Source organism: Nyctereutes procyonoides, unplaced genomic scaffold (genome assembly GCF_905146905.1).
Source record: "Nyctereutes procyonoides isolate TBG_1078 unplaced genomic scaffold, NYPRO_anot_genome, whole genome shotgun sequence".
Taxonomy (NCBI): Eukaryota; Metazoa; Chordata; class Mammalia; order Carnivora; family Canidae; genus Nyctereutes; species Nyctereutes procyonoides.
In genome coordinates this window covers 24,502,390-24,517,175 of record NW_026575030.1, presented here as the reverse complement: position 1 = coordinate 24,517,175, position 14,786 = coordinate 24,502,390, and the positions used below count along the sequence as shown (strand labels likewise).

At 37.5% G+C, this 14,786-nt stretch overlaps 1 protein-coding gene across 1 annotated transcript in view; it reads left to right on the top strand.

Moving 5' to 3' along the window:
- The window catches only part of EAF2 (ELL associated factor 2), a 33,985-nt gene extending 21,371 nt beyond the window's left edge, over window positions 1-12,614 (top strand). The window contains exons 5-6 of the mRNA XM_055316318.1: window positions 1,778-2,038; window positions 12,248-12,614. Coding sequence (XP_055172293.1) covers window positions 1,778-2,038; window positions 12,248-12,294 — 308 coding nt within the window. The 3' untranslated portion in view covers window positions 12,295-12,614. The remainder of the gene's footprint in view (window positions 1-1,777; window positions 2,039-12,247) is intronic.
- The last annotated feature ends 2,172 nt before the right edge of the window (window positions 12,615-14,786 follow it).

The window sequence follows — 14,786 nt, the reverse complement described above, 5'->3', positions numbered from 1 at the left end:
CCAGCCAGGGCACTCCCAGTATGGTGCCAGGCTAGCACAGGCCCTGGCAGAGTCCCTGGACTCTAGAATCCCCCAGCTTGTTGTTGCTCATCTGCAGCTCAAGGGATCCTGTTTTGGATCAACATGGTACCAGAGTAGTGATAGCAGATGGCCATAAGCTGCAGGACTTTACCCATGGGTACTGCAGCTGGCCGCCAGTCTCCCAAAGACTCTCACATGGCAGCCAGGCACTCTCGCCCCCCAGGACATTGCCCCACTAGGCTCGACTCTTCAGGCTCTCCTTGGCCCTAAGGATGCAGCAAAGGTCTCTGCAACTTCTAGCTGTGATGTTACATCTCAGAACCACAGGTTCCTGAGTCAGAAGCTGGGGTATAGCAGTTTGGGGTACAGCTTGTCACCCAGGCCCAGCACCTGCAGTGAAACATTGGAGGTCACAATACCACACAGGTCCTTACCGTGGGCCCATGTGAGGCAGCAGTTCTCCAGCTTGACCATCTCCACTGGCAGACCGAGTCTGCCAGGCCCTGGTACAGCACTCAGACACCAGCCTGGCAGATGTCGCTATTGTTCAGTATGAGTTCCTTGAATGCTGCTTGGCCTTTGAACACCACAGCTAAGGGCTCACAACTGGCAGCTGTCAGGTTGCAGTACTCCAGCTGAAGTAGCAACAGGAGTCCAGGAGATCTTTGCAGAACAGCTACAAGCCAGCATCTACCAGCAGATTGTCACTCGCTGAGATGCAGTTCATGCAGGATGGGCACTGAGTGCAGCATACAGGGCAGGGCCCCACAGCCAGCCTTCATCAGACAGCAGTTCTGGAGACTGAGCTTCTGTATCTCGCAGGTGGGGCTCTGCAGGCCCTGGAGCACCAGGTACATACTGGCATCACCCTGCTCTTTGGTGCAAAGGCTAAACTCTGTCAGGGAAGGGTTGGCCCAGAGAGCAGAGCTGCTATCCTTGCAGCATACTTCTATGAGGCCTCCATTGTCCAGCCTGACCACCTTAAACTGCTCAATCAGAGATGGGACCTCTCTCCATCCAGGGTCACTCAACTGCTCACATTGAATGTCCAGATTCTTGGTTCAAGAGGAAGTATATTCTCAGGTTGAGCCACTTATACTGGGGCCAGGAGAGCCTGTTGGTACACTGTAAATATAAACACTTATGTCAATTGCAGGTCAAAAAAGCCGGAAAAAAAAAAGAAATTCATCTGTACATATTACATTGCCTTTTATGAATTGGGAGAGTAAGAGGAATTGGAGGATGGTTTCTACCTAAATAGATTTTAATTTTTACAGTTTCAATTTTTTACATTCTTTATTTTATTTGAAATATATAAATATTTAAGTATAATGATATAATAAATGTAATATTTAGATTTAGGCATTGCCTATGTCTTTTAATGGTAGGGGAGCTTTTTTTTCTTAAAGATTTTATTTATTTGTTTGAGAGAGAGAGAGTGTGGGTACACACAAGGTAGAGGGGAAGGGGCAGAGAGAAAGGAAGAAGCAGGCTCCCCACTGAGCAGGGAGTCCCATGTGGGGCTCAACCCCAGGGCCCCTGGGATCATGACCTGAGCCAAAGGCAGACGCTTAACTGACTGAGCCACCCACAGGTGCCCCGTAAGAAGCTCTTTAAATAAAATGATTTAAATGCTCTAAATGTATGTTTAATCTCATTCATTCCTCAACAGTTAGAAGCTAACATATTCCAATTTTATTTATTATTTATATTTGATATTATTTAACCTATCAGTTAATTTCTGATTTATTTTCAGAACTGAAGGCAGAAGCTAGCCTAATGGACCAGATGAGTAGTTGTGATAGTTCATCGGATTCCAGAAGTTCATCATCTTCAAGCAGTGAGGATAGTTCCAGTGACTCAGATGATGAGGAATGCAGATCCTCTCCTTCTGATCCAGGGAATTATGTCTCGGGACATCCTGCCATGTCTGCCATGCCACAGTGTAGGATTCCTTATATGGATGACAGCCAGAATAGATCTCATGACCACAGTGGCCTTCTGATGAATACTTTAAGTAAGTATATAAAAACATGAGTAATTAGAAAAGTAAGAACTCACAGTGGCATCGTAGCAATTATGATCTAAAATTTGGATAAAGAGAAAAACTCTTATTCATTTGATACTATGATTAATCATTACCTTTTTGTTGAATTACTCCTTTTCTTTTGACTCTGTGACATAATGTCTTACTGGTTTTTCTCCTATCTCTCTAGATACTTTTCTCTCTATCCTTTGGCAGTTTAGAATATTCTACTCAGTCATTAGAGGTGGAGTTCATCAAGCCTTAATTCTAGGTCTTTTTTTCTTTTTACTCCACATTCTTTCCCTAGATAATCTCCTCCATATTTCTGCTGTAATTAATACTTACGTATAGATAGCTTATAAATCTGCATCTCCAACCCAGACCTCTGAGCTCTGGAAACAGGTAGGTCCAACACCATCTTTTAATAAAGGCATCCCAAGTTCACTTTGCCCAAAACCAACTTATAATCATTGGCTCACTGTTTCCTCTTAGAGAAAGGTAGGATTCATCTAATGATGCAATCTAGAAGCCTAATGGTATGCAACGATTTATTTCATCTTCATTTTTACAGTGTAGTCAATCCTTCATCAAGTTCTGTTTATTTTACCTCCTTAATATTTCTCAAATTCATCTACTTCTCTGCATCTCCACTACTATCACTTTAGTTCAACTTGCTGTTATTTCTTGCTTTTAACTCTGCAGTGGTTTCTAACTGGTTTACCACTTACCTACTCAAACCCATTTTTGATCCTTTATGTACATTGCAGCCATATTGATCTTTTCATAACTAAAATATAATTTTATATGTATGTGTGTATATATATATGTGTGTGTGTGTATGTATGTGTATATATGTATATGTATATACATATATATACATACCACATCATCTTTATCCACTCATCAGTTGATAGGCATTTGGGCTCTTCCCATGTTTTGGCTGTCGTACGTAGTTCTGTTATAAAATTGGGGTGCGTGTGCCTCTTTGAATAACTATTTTTGTATCCTTTGGATAAATACCCTTAGTGCAATTGCTGGGTTGTAGGTAGTTTTAATTTTAACTTTTTGAGGAACCGCCATATAGTTTTTCCAGAGTGGCTGCATCAGTTTGCATTGCCACCAACACTGTAAGACAGTTCCCCTTTCTCCACATCCTTGCCAACATCTACTGTTTCCTGAGTTGCAAATTTTAGCCATTCTAAGAGGTGTAAGGTGGTTTTGATTTGTATTTCCCTGATGATGAATGATGTTGAGCATTCTGTTAGTCATTTTTATGTCTTCTTAAGAGAAGCATCTATTCTGTCTTCTGCCCATTTCTTTTGTTTTTTTTTTAAGATTTTATTTATTTATTCATGAGAGACACAGAGAGAGAGAGACAGAGAGAGAGAGAGAGAGGCAGAGACACAGGCAGAGGGAGAAGCAAGCTTCAGGCAGGGAACCTGATGCGGGACTCAATCCCGGGACTCCAGGTTCACACCCTGGGCCGAAGGCAGGTGCTAAACCACTGAGCCATCCAGGGATCCCCTTCTGCCCATTTCTTAACTGGACTTTTAAATTTTGGGGGTATTAAGTTTTATAAGTTCTTTATAGATTTTGGATACTAACCCTTTATTGAATATGTCGTTTGCAAATATCTTTTCCCATTTCATAGGCTTTTAGTTTTCTTGATTATTTCCTTTGCTGTGTAAAAGCTTTTTTTTATTGATGAAGTCCCAATAGTTCATTTTTGCTTGTGTTTTCCTTACCTCTGGACATTTGTCTAATAAGAAGCTGCTGCAGCTTTGGTCAAAGAAATTGATGCCTGTGTTCTTCTCTAGGATTTTGATGGATTCCTGTCTCACATTTAGATCTTTAATCCATTTAGAATCTATTTTTGTGGGGATCCCTGGGTGGCACAGCGGTTTGGCGCCTGCCTTTGGCCCAGGGCGCGATCCTGCAGACCCGAGATCGAATCCCATGTCGGGCTCCCGGTGCATGGAGCCTGCTTCTCCCTCTGCCTGTGTCTCTGCCTCTCTCTCTCTCTCTGTGACTATCATAAATAAATAAAAATTTAAAAAAATTTAAAAAAAAAGAATCTATTTTTGTGTATGGTGTTAGAAAGTGGTCCAGTTTCATTCTTCTGCATGTGGCTGTCCAATTTTCCCAGCATCATTTGAAGAGACAGTCTTTTTTCCATTGGATATTCATTCCCGCTTTGTTGAAGATTAGTTGACTATATAGTTATGAGTTCATTTCTGTGTTTTCTGCTCTGTTCCATTGATCTGTATGTCTGTTTTTGTGAAAATACCATGCTGTCTTGATTATTACAGGTTTGTAATAGAGATTGAAGTCCAGAATTGTGATGCCTCCCACTTTGCTCTTCTTTTTCTTCTTCTTTTTTTTTAATTCAAATTTTGTTAGGGGCACCTGGATGACTCAGATGGTCAAGTTTCTGCCTTTGGCTCAGGTCACAATCTCCAGTCCTGGGATCGAGCCCCACATTAGGCTCCCAGCTCAGCAGAGAGTCTGCTTCTTCCTCTCCCTCTCCCCCTGCTTGTGCTCTTTCTGTGTGTCTCTCTCTCAAATGAGTTTTTTAAAAATCTTTTTAAAAAATTAAATAAATAAATGTCAGTTAACATGTAGTGAAATATTGGTTTCAGGAATAGAATTAAGTGATTCATCACTCACATGCAACACTCAGTACTCATCACAAGTGCCCTCTTTAATACCCACCACCCATTTAGCCTATCCCCCACCAGCTCCCTCCATCAACCCTATTTGTTCTCTGTCATTAAGAGTCACTTATGGCTTGTTTAAAGACAAATGTCGGGCAGCCCAGATGGCTCAGTGGTTTAGCCCCACCTTCAGCCCAGGGCCTGATCCTGGAGACCCCGGATCGAGTCCCATATCAGGCTCCTGCATGGAGCCTGCTTCTCCCTCTGCCTGTGTCTCTGCCTCTGTCTCTCCCTCTCTGTGTCTCAAATGAATAAGTAAATAAATAAAAATCTTTAAAATAAAAAAGAAATGTCATATGATACCACTTATGTGGAATTTAAGAAAGAAAACAGATAAACATATGGAAAGGAAGAAAACAATAAAAGAAGAGAGGGAAACAAGCTCTTCTTTTTCAACATTACTTTGGCTATTCAGAGTCTTTTCTGGTTCCATACAGATTTTAGAATTGTTTGTTCTAACTCTGTGAAAAATACTGGTGTCATTTTGATAGGTATTACATTGAATGTATAGATTCCTTTGGGAGCTATAGGCATTTTAACAATATTTGTTCTTCCAATCCATGAGTGTGGGATGTTTTCCCATTTCTTTGTGTCTTTCTCAATTTCTTTCATAAGTGTTCTGTAGTTTTTAGAGTACAGATCTTTTACCTTTTTGGTTAGGTTTATTCCTAGGTATCTACGGTTTTGGGTAAAATTGTAAATGAAATCAATTCCTTGATTTCTCTTTCTGCTACTTCATTATTGGTGTATAGAAATGCAACAGACTTCTTTCTATGTGTTGATTTTATATCCTGCAAGTTTGCTGAATTCCTATATCAGTTCTAGCAGTTTTTTGTTGGGGTCTTTTGGGTTTTCTACATAGAGTATCATATCATGTTGTATGTAAAGAGTGAAAGTTTGACTTCTTCCTTGCCAGTTTGTATGCCTTTTATTTCTTTTTGTTCTCTGAATGCTGAGGCTAGGACTTCCAAGACAGTGTTGAACAACAGTGGTGAGAGTGGCCATTCTCGTCTTGTTCCTGACCTTAGGGGGAAAACTGTTTTGCTTCATAGAGCATGATGTTATTTTTTTTTAAGATTTTTTAAATTTATTTATTCATCAGAGAGAGAGACAGAGAGAGAGGTAGAGACATAGGCAGAGGAAGAAGGAGACTCCATGGAGACTCCATGCAGGGAGCCTGACATGGGACTCCATCTCGGGTCTCCAGGATCACACCCTGGGCTGAAGGCAGCACTAAACTGCTGAGCCACCCCGGCTGCCCACAGAGCATGATATTAGCTGTGTGTGAGTCTTTCATATATGGCATTTATGGTGTTGAGGTATGTTCCTTCTATCTTCTAGGATGTTCCTTAACTTCCATTTGTGGTCTTCCCAAATGTTTTCTTGCGGTTGACTTCAAGTTTCATAGCATTCATAGCATTGTGGTCTGAAACTATGAATGGTATGATCCCAGTCTTTTGGTGCTGGTTGAGGCCTGATTTGTGACCCACTATGTGGTCTATTCTGGAGAAAGTTCCATATGTACTCAAAAAGAATGGGTATTCTGCTGCTCTAGGATGAAATGCTCTGAATATATCTTTTAAGTCCATCTGGTCCATTGTGTCATTAAAAGCCTTTGTTTCCTTGTTGATCTTCAGCCTATATGATCTGTCCATTGCTTTGAGTGGGATGTTAAAGTTCCCTACTTTTATTATATTATTATCAATGAGTTTCTTTAAGTTTATTATTAATTGGTTTATATTTTTGGCTGCTCCTAAGTTAGGGGCATAAATATTTACAATTGTTAGATAGACCCCTTTTATTATGATATAGTGCCCTTCTTCACCTACAGTCTTTGGTTTAAAATCTAATTTGGAAAAAAAAAATCTAATTTGGCTAGATTGGCTAGATGGCTACTCCAGCTTTCTTTTGATGTCCATTAGCATGATAAATCGTTTTCTATTCTCTTAGTTTCAATCTGGAAGTGTCTTTAGGTATAAAACGAGTCTCTTGTAAGCAGCATATATCAATGAGTCTTTTTTTTTTAAATCCATTCTCCTGAACCTGTCTCTTTTGATTGGAGCATTTAATCCATTTACATTCAGAGTAATTATTGAAAGATATGAATTTAGTGCCATTGTATTATCTGTAAAGTCACTGTTCCTGTAGATTGTTTCTGTTCTTTTCTAGTCTTTGTTGCTCTTGGTCTCTCCTGCTCCAAGGGTCCCCTTTAATATTTCTTGCAGAGCTGGTTTAGTGTTCACAAACTCCTTTAGTTTTGCTTGTCTTGGAAACTCTTTATTTTTCCTTCTATTCTGAATGACAGCCTTGCTAGATAAAGTATTCTCAGCTGCATATTTGTCCCATTTAGCACACTGAGTATATCAGGCCTGTCCTTTGTGGCCTGCCTGGTCTTTGTGGACAGGTCTGCCACCATTCTTATGTATAAGAATAAGGTCTCAAATACCTTGTAGGATAAGAATTTTCTCTCTCTCTTTTTTAAGATTTTATTTATTTATTCATGAGCGACACAGAAAGAGAGGCAGAGACACAGGCAGAGGGAGGAGAAGCAGGCTCCATGCAAGGAGCCCAACACGGGACTCAATCCTGGGAATCCAAGATCTCACCCTGAGCCAAAGGCAGATGCTCAACCACTGAGCCACCCAGGCATCCCAGGACTTTCTTGAGGTGTTTTCAGAATTATGTTTTTATCTTTGTATTTTACAAGTTTCACTAGATAGGTTGTGGTGTTAACTTGTTTTTTTTTATTTTTGAGGGAATTCTCTGTGTCTCTTGGACCAAAATGCTTGTTTCCTTCCTCAGATTAGTTCTCAGCTATAATCTGTTCAAATAAACCTTTTGCCCTTTTTTCCTGCTCTTCTGGGATTCCTATGATATAGATATTATTTGGCTTTATGGAATTGCTGAGTTCCCTAAGTCTACCTTCATGATCTAATGGTTTTATTTTCTTCTTCTTTTTCAGCTTTATTATTTCCTTAGTTTTATTTTTTATATCATCTAGTCATTCCTCTGTTTCTTCCATCCTTGTTGTAATTACATATAGCCTGTTTTGTATCTCAGTTATAACATTTTTAATTTCAGCTTGATTTGTCTTAGGTCCTTTTATCTGTGCAGCAGGGTCTCTCTGGTGTCTTTTATGCATTTTTCAAGTCCAGCTAGTAATCTTACAACTCTTGATTTAAATTCTTGTTCAGATACATTGCTTAAATCTGCCTTGAGCAAGTCCCAGGCTGTATGTGATACCTTCCTGACCTTTCTTTTGGGGAGAATTCTTCCATCTTGTCATTTTGGCTAAGTTTCTGTCTTTTGCATGTTATAAAAGTTTGTTATGTTTTCTGTACCTGCGAGTAATGCTGTATTAAAAAGGACTCATAGACTGTCCAGGGCCTGGTACTTCAGGAAGTGTTTCTGGTATATGCTGTGTGCTCTGCTGTTGTGCTTTGGCTGCTCTTTCGCACTGGTCAGCCCTCTGCAGAGTTCCTTCTTGTTTGCAGTGGGGAGTGTTTGGAGCTTTAACTGGGTGTGCTTTGTTTGTTAAAATAAGCCTGGGGGAAAAAAAAAAGAAAGAGAAAAAACTTAAAAAGAATCCCTGATTCAAAAACAAAGAAAAGGAAAAGGACCAAAAAAACCCCCAAACAGACAACCAAGAAACTATAAGCCTGATTCCAAAGGAAAAGAAAGGAGAGGGAAGAACAAGAAAAGTGAAAAAGAAACCTGATCCAAAAAAAAAGAGAGAGAGGAAAGAAATGAAATAAAACTAACAAAAAACCATAAGCCTGATTCCAAAGGGGAAAAGAAAAAAGAAGAAAAAAGCTACAGCCTGGTCCTATTAATACCAGAACTGAAGATGATGCTTTGAAGCACTGTCTAATCAGTAGACTTGATGCATGTGGGGTGTTGGCTGTGCTGGTCTTCAGGGGGAGAGGCCTACTCTACTGGCTCATAATCAGTCCTGCTTCACTACATATGCACTTGCTAGGCACAGGGAAGCAGGTTTTGGTGTAAGTGGCTCCTACCTCTACTGGCTCTGCCCACTTTTTTATCTGATTGTTTGGTTTTTGATAATAAATCATATAAATTCTTTATATATTTTAGATATTAACCCCTTATTGAATATACTATTTGCAAATATTTTCTCCCATTCAGTAGATTGTCTTTTTGTTTTGTTGATGGGTCCTTCATCGTGAAAAATCTTTTTATTTTGTTGTAGTCCCAATAGTTTATTTTTGCTTTTGTTTTGCTTGTCTTAAGAGACATATCTAGAAAAATGTTGCAATGACTGATGTCAAAGAAATTGCTTCTATGCTCTCTTCTAGGATTTGTATGGTTTTAGGCCTCACATTTAGGTCTTAATCCATCTTAAGTTTATTTTTGTGCATGATGTTAGACAGTGGTCCAGTTTCATTCTTTCGCATATATTTGTCCAATTTTCCCAACACCATTTATTATACATTCTTACCTCCTTTGTCATAGATTAATCAACTATATAAACATGGGTTTATTTCTGAGCCATCTACTATATTCCATTGATATATATGTTTATTTTTGAACCACTACCATACTGTTTTGATTACTACAGCTTCATAGTATAGCTTGAAATCTTTAATGACTCAATTTAGAATTAAGCAAGATAACATACCACTCATAATATTAACAATTTTTCTTTTTATTTAATTTGTTGAATTAAGAATTAGAAAAGCATCAGTATCACTAATATGTTTTCCAAAACAATTAAATAAAGAAAACCTTTGTAAAGTTCTGGGAAAATAAAGTCTTCTTTCAGTTTACATGATAGTTCCATCCTTGTAAGTTTCAGTGAATTTTAAATCTATGCAAAAGAGTAGTTTACAAACAGGCCTTCTAAGTAAATGAATATACCACTGGACTTTCAAAAGTTTTGCAGAACATAGTGGAGTTCTTTATTGTGCAAGACTGGTCCCTGCATTGTAATACATTTACCTTTCCTAAATTCCCCTTCTACTAACTGCCACTAGCAATCTGCAAATTATTTGGACAAGTAACATTTCTTTTTTTTTTTAATTTTTTTATTTATTTATGATAGTTACACACACACACACACAGAGAGAGAGAGAGGCAGAGACATAGGCAGAGGGAGAAGCAGGCTCCATGCACCGGGAGCCCGATGTGGGATTCGATCCCGGGTCTCCAGGATCGTGCCCTGGGCCAAAGGCAGGCGCCAAACCGCTGTGCCACCCAGGGATCCCACAAGTAACATTTCACATAAATTTCTGTAACATCTCTGCAGGAACACTATTTTTCTCACTGAGAACCTTTGGCTAGGGATCCCTGGGTGGCGCAGCGGTTCGGCGCCTGCCTTTGGCCCAGGGCGCGATCCTGGAGACCCGGGATCGAATACCACGTCGGGCTCCCGGTGCATGGAGCCTGCTTCTCCCTCTGCCTATGTCTCTGCCTCTCTCTCTCTCTCTCTCTCTGTGTGTGTGACTATCATAAATTAAAAAAAAAAAAAAAGAGAGAACCTTTGGCTTAAGAGTCTGAGTGCATTTGCTATGGGTTAACTGTTTATTCCATTTTGATTGGAAATGTTTCCTTTAGTAGCATGTCATGGTCACAGGCTAACCTGATAAATTAAAAATCAACCAAACATGTCAACAGCATGATAATACCATGCATATAACCTGTACAGCATGAAGTCTGTTAACAAAAGTGGAACTTAGGACATTCGGGTTTGACCTAAGAAACTCAGATTATGGGTATCATGCCAAGTTGAACATTCTTATGGCATTGAACAGTTGTGTAATAAATAGAAACTTAATCCTTGAAAAGTATAAAATGGTCATGGGAACCAGATACACAAAAGAAGCTTTAGCAGATTTCTTTATCAAATAATGTAATAGTTCTGGAGTTCATCCAGTGGCCTGAGCTCTCTTACCACAACTTATTTATGGCCAGAAACTACTCCTCTTAAATTGGGAATTAGCTTCAAATTATGCCACTTTTTGTTGATTTTGGAGTAGTTCAAAAATACAAGAATGTTTTTAACCATTCTAATTTACTATTCAAATGATATTATCCAATCCCATATCTTCAAATAAACCCCTGCAGTTGGTGACTCCCAAATCTTTATTTCTAGGAGTAACCTCTACTTTGAGCTCCAGACTTATATATCCAATTGCCTATAATATATTTACTTGAATATTTACTGTGTGTCTTAAATGTGTCATGCTGAAAATTGAACTTGTGATTTTTCTCACACAATCTTGTTCCACTGGTATTTCTTATATCAGTAAATGATACCACCATCCAGTTATTTAGATCAGAAATGCTGGGGGTCTTTCTTCACTTTTCTTTCTCTCATACCCTAAATTCAGTACTTTTGATAATCCTGGAAGTTCTATCATTATATTATAATCCCAACTGCTTAGCACTACCTCTCCGAGCCACCTGAGGAAAAGCCAGTATTATTTCTTATGTGAGAAGCTGGAATACAATTATAGTATATCACAGAGTGTGTGCATATATATATATATATATATTTTTTTTTCACTGTAAAACATTTCAAGTCAGTTGCTTGCTTAAAATTTTCTGATGAATTCCCATTACATATCAAACAAAATCCAAAGTTTTTATGATAACCTAGAAATCATGGTCTTCTGGATATCTTTCTGACCTCATTTCTTATCATCTCTTCCTCATTCATTCCACTCAAGCCTCAGGGCCTTCCTACAGTCAGAGAACACAGCAAGCATGCTTCTGCCTTGGGGCATTTGTATTTGCTGTTCCCTGAGCCTGGACAGTACCTGCCTTCCATCCACATTTTCATAACTTTCTACATTTGGATCTCTGTTCAAATGTCATCCTTCAAGGAAGCCTTCCCAACTATCCTATCTAGAATAGCACCTCTCATCACTCTTCCCATACCCACCTTCATTTTTTCATAGTATTTATCCCTGTTTGGCATCATATTATATATTTGTTTATTTACTATCTATCTCCCTCCACTGGAATATAAGTTCCATGTCTGTAAGCACATCAATGAATTACAAAAAGAACCAATGATGAGTTACTCTTAACATATATTATTTAATATTTTGACTGAATTTTAAGTATGAATTAGTTTTAAGTAGGTTTTTTTTTTTATTCTTCAAAATGATTTAGGCTGATCTTCTAAACCGCATTTTACTCATCACCTGATATAATTTAATCAGTAGGAGTAACAAAGAAAGGTGGTGTTAAAAAAGACTGACATAGTTGCCAGATGATACTAAAACTATGCTGAAGATTGATGATGTATGTTTTTATGAGCAGTATTAATTTTTGGAATTATTAATGATGTGACTAAATTATAGGACAAGCAATCTAATTATTTTGTCATTACAAAATGGTGGTTCAAACGGAATCACTGTTGGTATTATATTTTGCATGATATTTATGTTATCCAAAAATAAGTATGGTAAATATGAAAATATTAAATAATTGCTACAGTTCTACTATTTTTTTATTTTAGGAAATGATTTGCAGCTGAGTGAATCAGGAAGTGACAGTGATGATTGAAGAAACATCCAGCTATAAATATAAAATTTGTAAGATGTGATAATTTACTTTATATTAAGACTAGAGATTCCTAAGACTGAAGAAAATGTATCTTAACTTTTGATGATAAAAGAAGTTAAATGTGATTCAGAATTTTCAGTTGATATTATATTTTTGACCTTTTTTAAGTGTAGCATTTTCATGTGCTTTCCATTTATTAGGTTTTACAGATGAGAAAACAGTGGTTAGGTAACTTGCCCACATATTGTTAACAAGTGTCAGATCAGGTGTTCTAAAGAGTTCAAGTTCACACTGTTTTACCACACTACTGCTTTCTGATTGTGAAATGTCAAAATAATTGATTTATAATAAATGTCCATGGTTTTAATTACATCTCTGAGCCTTTTCTATCTGATAGTCCTTAAATTTTGGTTAAGAATACTTTAATTCTTGACAAAATTAAGCAATAAGTTAAGGTAAAAGTAAAGCTACATAATTGTTTTATTATTTTTTAAGATTTTATTTCTTCATGACAGACACAGAGAGAGAGGCAGAGACACCGGCAGAGGGAGAAGCAGGCTCCATGCAGGGAGCCTGACATGGGACTCGATTCTGGGTCTCCAGGATCACACCCAGGGCGGTGTTAAACTGCTCAGCCACCCCGGCTGCCCTACATAATTGTTTTAATGAAAAAACTGTTTTTGTATCTCTTATCTTTTGTCATTTTAAAATTTTGCTTTTGAGAAAACATAAGCAGTTAAGTGTTAAGTAGATAAATAATTAGTATTTACATCTACAGTATTTTTGAATTTGGGGAAAATGATAAATATTAATATTAGATTATAGTTGAGAGCCACTGATCAGCAGCAAGTTCTTTTTCTTCTTTTTTTCTTTTTTAAGTTTCTTTTTTTTTTTTAATAAAACTTCACTTTTTAGAGCAGTTTTAGGTTCATGACAAAATTGAGCAGAAACTACAGAGAATTCTCCATATTCCCTGTTCCCCTCTATACACAGACTGCCCCACTATAAACATCCTGCAGCAGAGTGATACATTTTTACAATTGATGAATCTTAACATTGACATGCCATCACCTACAGTCCATATTTGCATTAGAGTCCACTCTGTATTGTACATTCTGCGGGTTTTGACGAATGTGCAGTTATACGTATCCATCATTGTAGCATCAAACAGAATAGTTTCACTGTCCTAAAAATCCTGTGCTTTTCCTCTTCCCCCCACCCCCAACTGCTGGTAGCCACTGATCTTTCACTGTCTCCCTAGTTTTGCCTTTTCCAGCACGTCATATTATTAGAATCATACAGTACCTGTTCAGACTGGCTTCTTTCACTTAAATTTGTACTTCAGTTTTTTCCATGTCTTTTTCATGACTTCATAGCTCATTCCTTTTTAGCACTGAAAAACACTATATTGTCTGGATGTACCGAAGTTTACTTATTCTCTAACCTACTGAAAGAATTTTGGCTTCTTCCAAGTTAATGGCAGTGGAGTTGAATAAAAACTGTTGTCATAATTGCCTTTTACCATAGGAATTTATGTAGTTTGGAATTTTTTTTTAATCCCTAAAGTTTTAGTTTTAATCTCTCTTACTTTCTTCTCTCTTTCTCCTTCCCTTTCTTTGGCCTACTTTCAGCTAACTAATCTATTTGTTATCTTCATTTTTATATCTATTTTATTCATCAATACTTATCTGAGAACCACAGCTATGTCATTTATTACTTAACTAAAACAAGCTCAAACAAATATTTATAGTAGCTAGTAAAACATGCTTGTCATTTTAACATAATAATACAAATTATAATGGTTTTTACTAAAAGTTGTTCTGCTAAAATTTCTTTGAGTAGTGATTACTGTACCAGAAAAGAGTACATGGTGGTCTGAGCTGATAATGCCAGCTACATAACATTATGTTCTTAAACTATACCTCTTACAATCAAAACAGCTCATCCTTTTCCTCATCATTTCCCCCATAAATGAAACATACTCTTAAAGTCTGAATACTTAGAGTATCATTCTCTATACTGATTAAGGATGAATATAAGTGTATATCATTTTACTTTACCTGTTATGAATGGTTTGATGAAAATGATGATGTTATATATTTACAAGTAGGAAAAGTAAGTTGCTACAAAGGAACAAAAACCAATGGGATTGAACCATTCCGTAACACTACAAAAGCACTAAAGTTAGGAAAGCTGCATCTGTACAAGGATATAAGTGTGACCTATAGTGTATACATTAAATGTCATCTGTAGTTTGATAAGACATTCTTAGACATGTCAGAATTCAGGAATTATATAATTCACATATCATTCCTATAATAATTTCTTTAGTACTTTCCAATTTATTGAGATGAGTCAAGATTAAGAACTCAAGAATAGGAAAAATATCATAAAAATGTATCCTAAAAAGGTTGATAGTTTTCCTACTCTGCCTTCATGAAGGAGACTCACTCAATTTGTAGGAGTAGGATGCCATGCCTAAAATGCCCTAC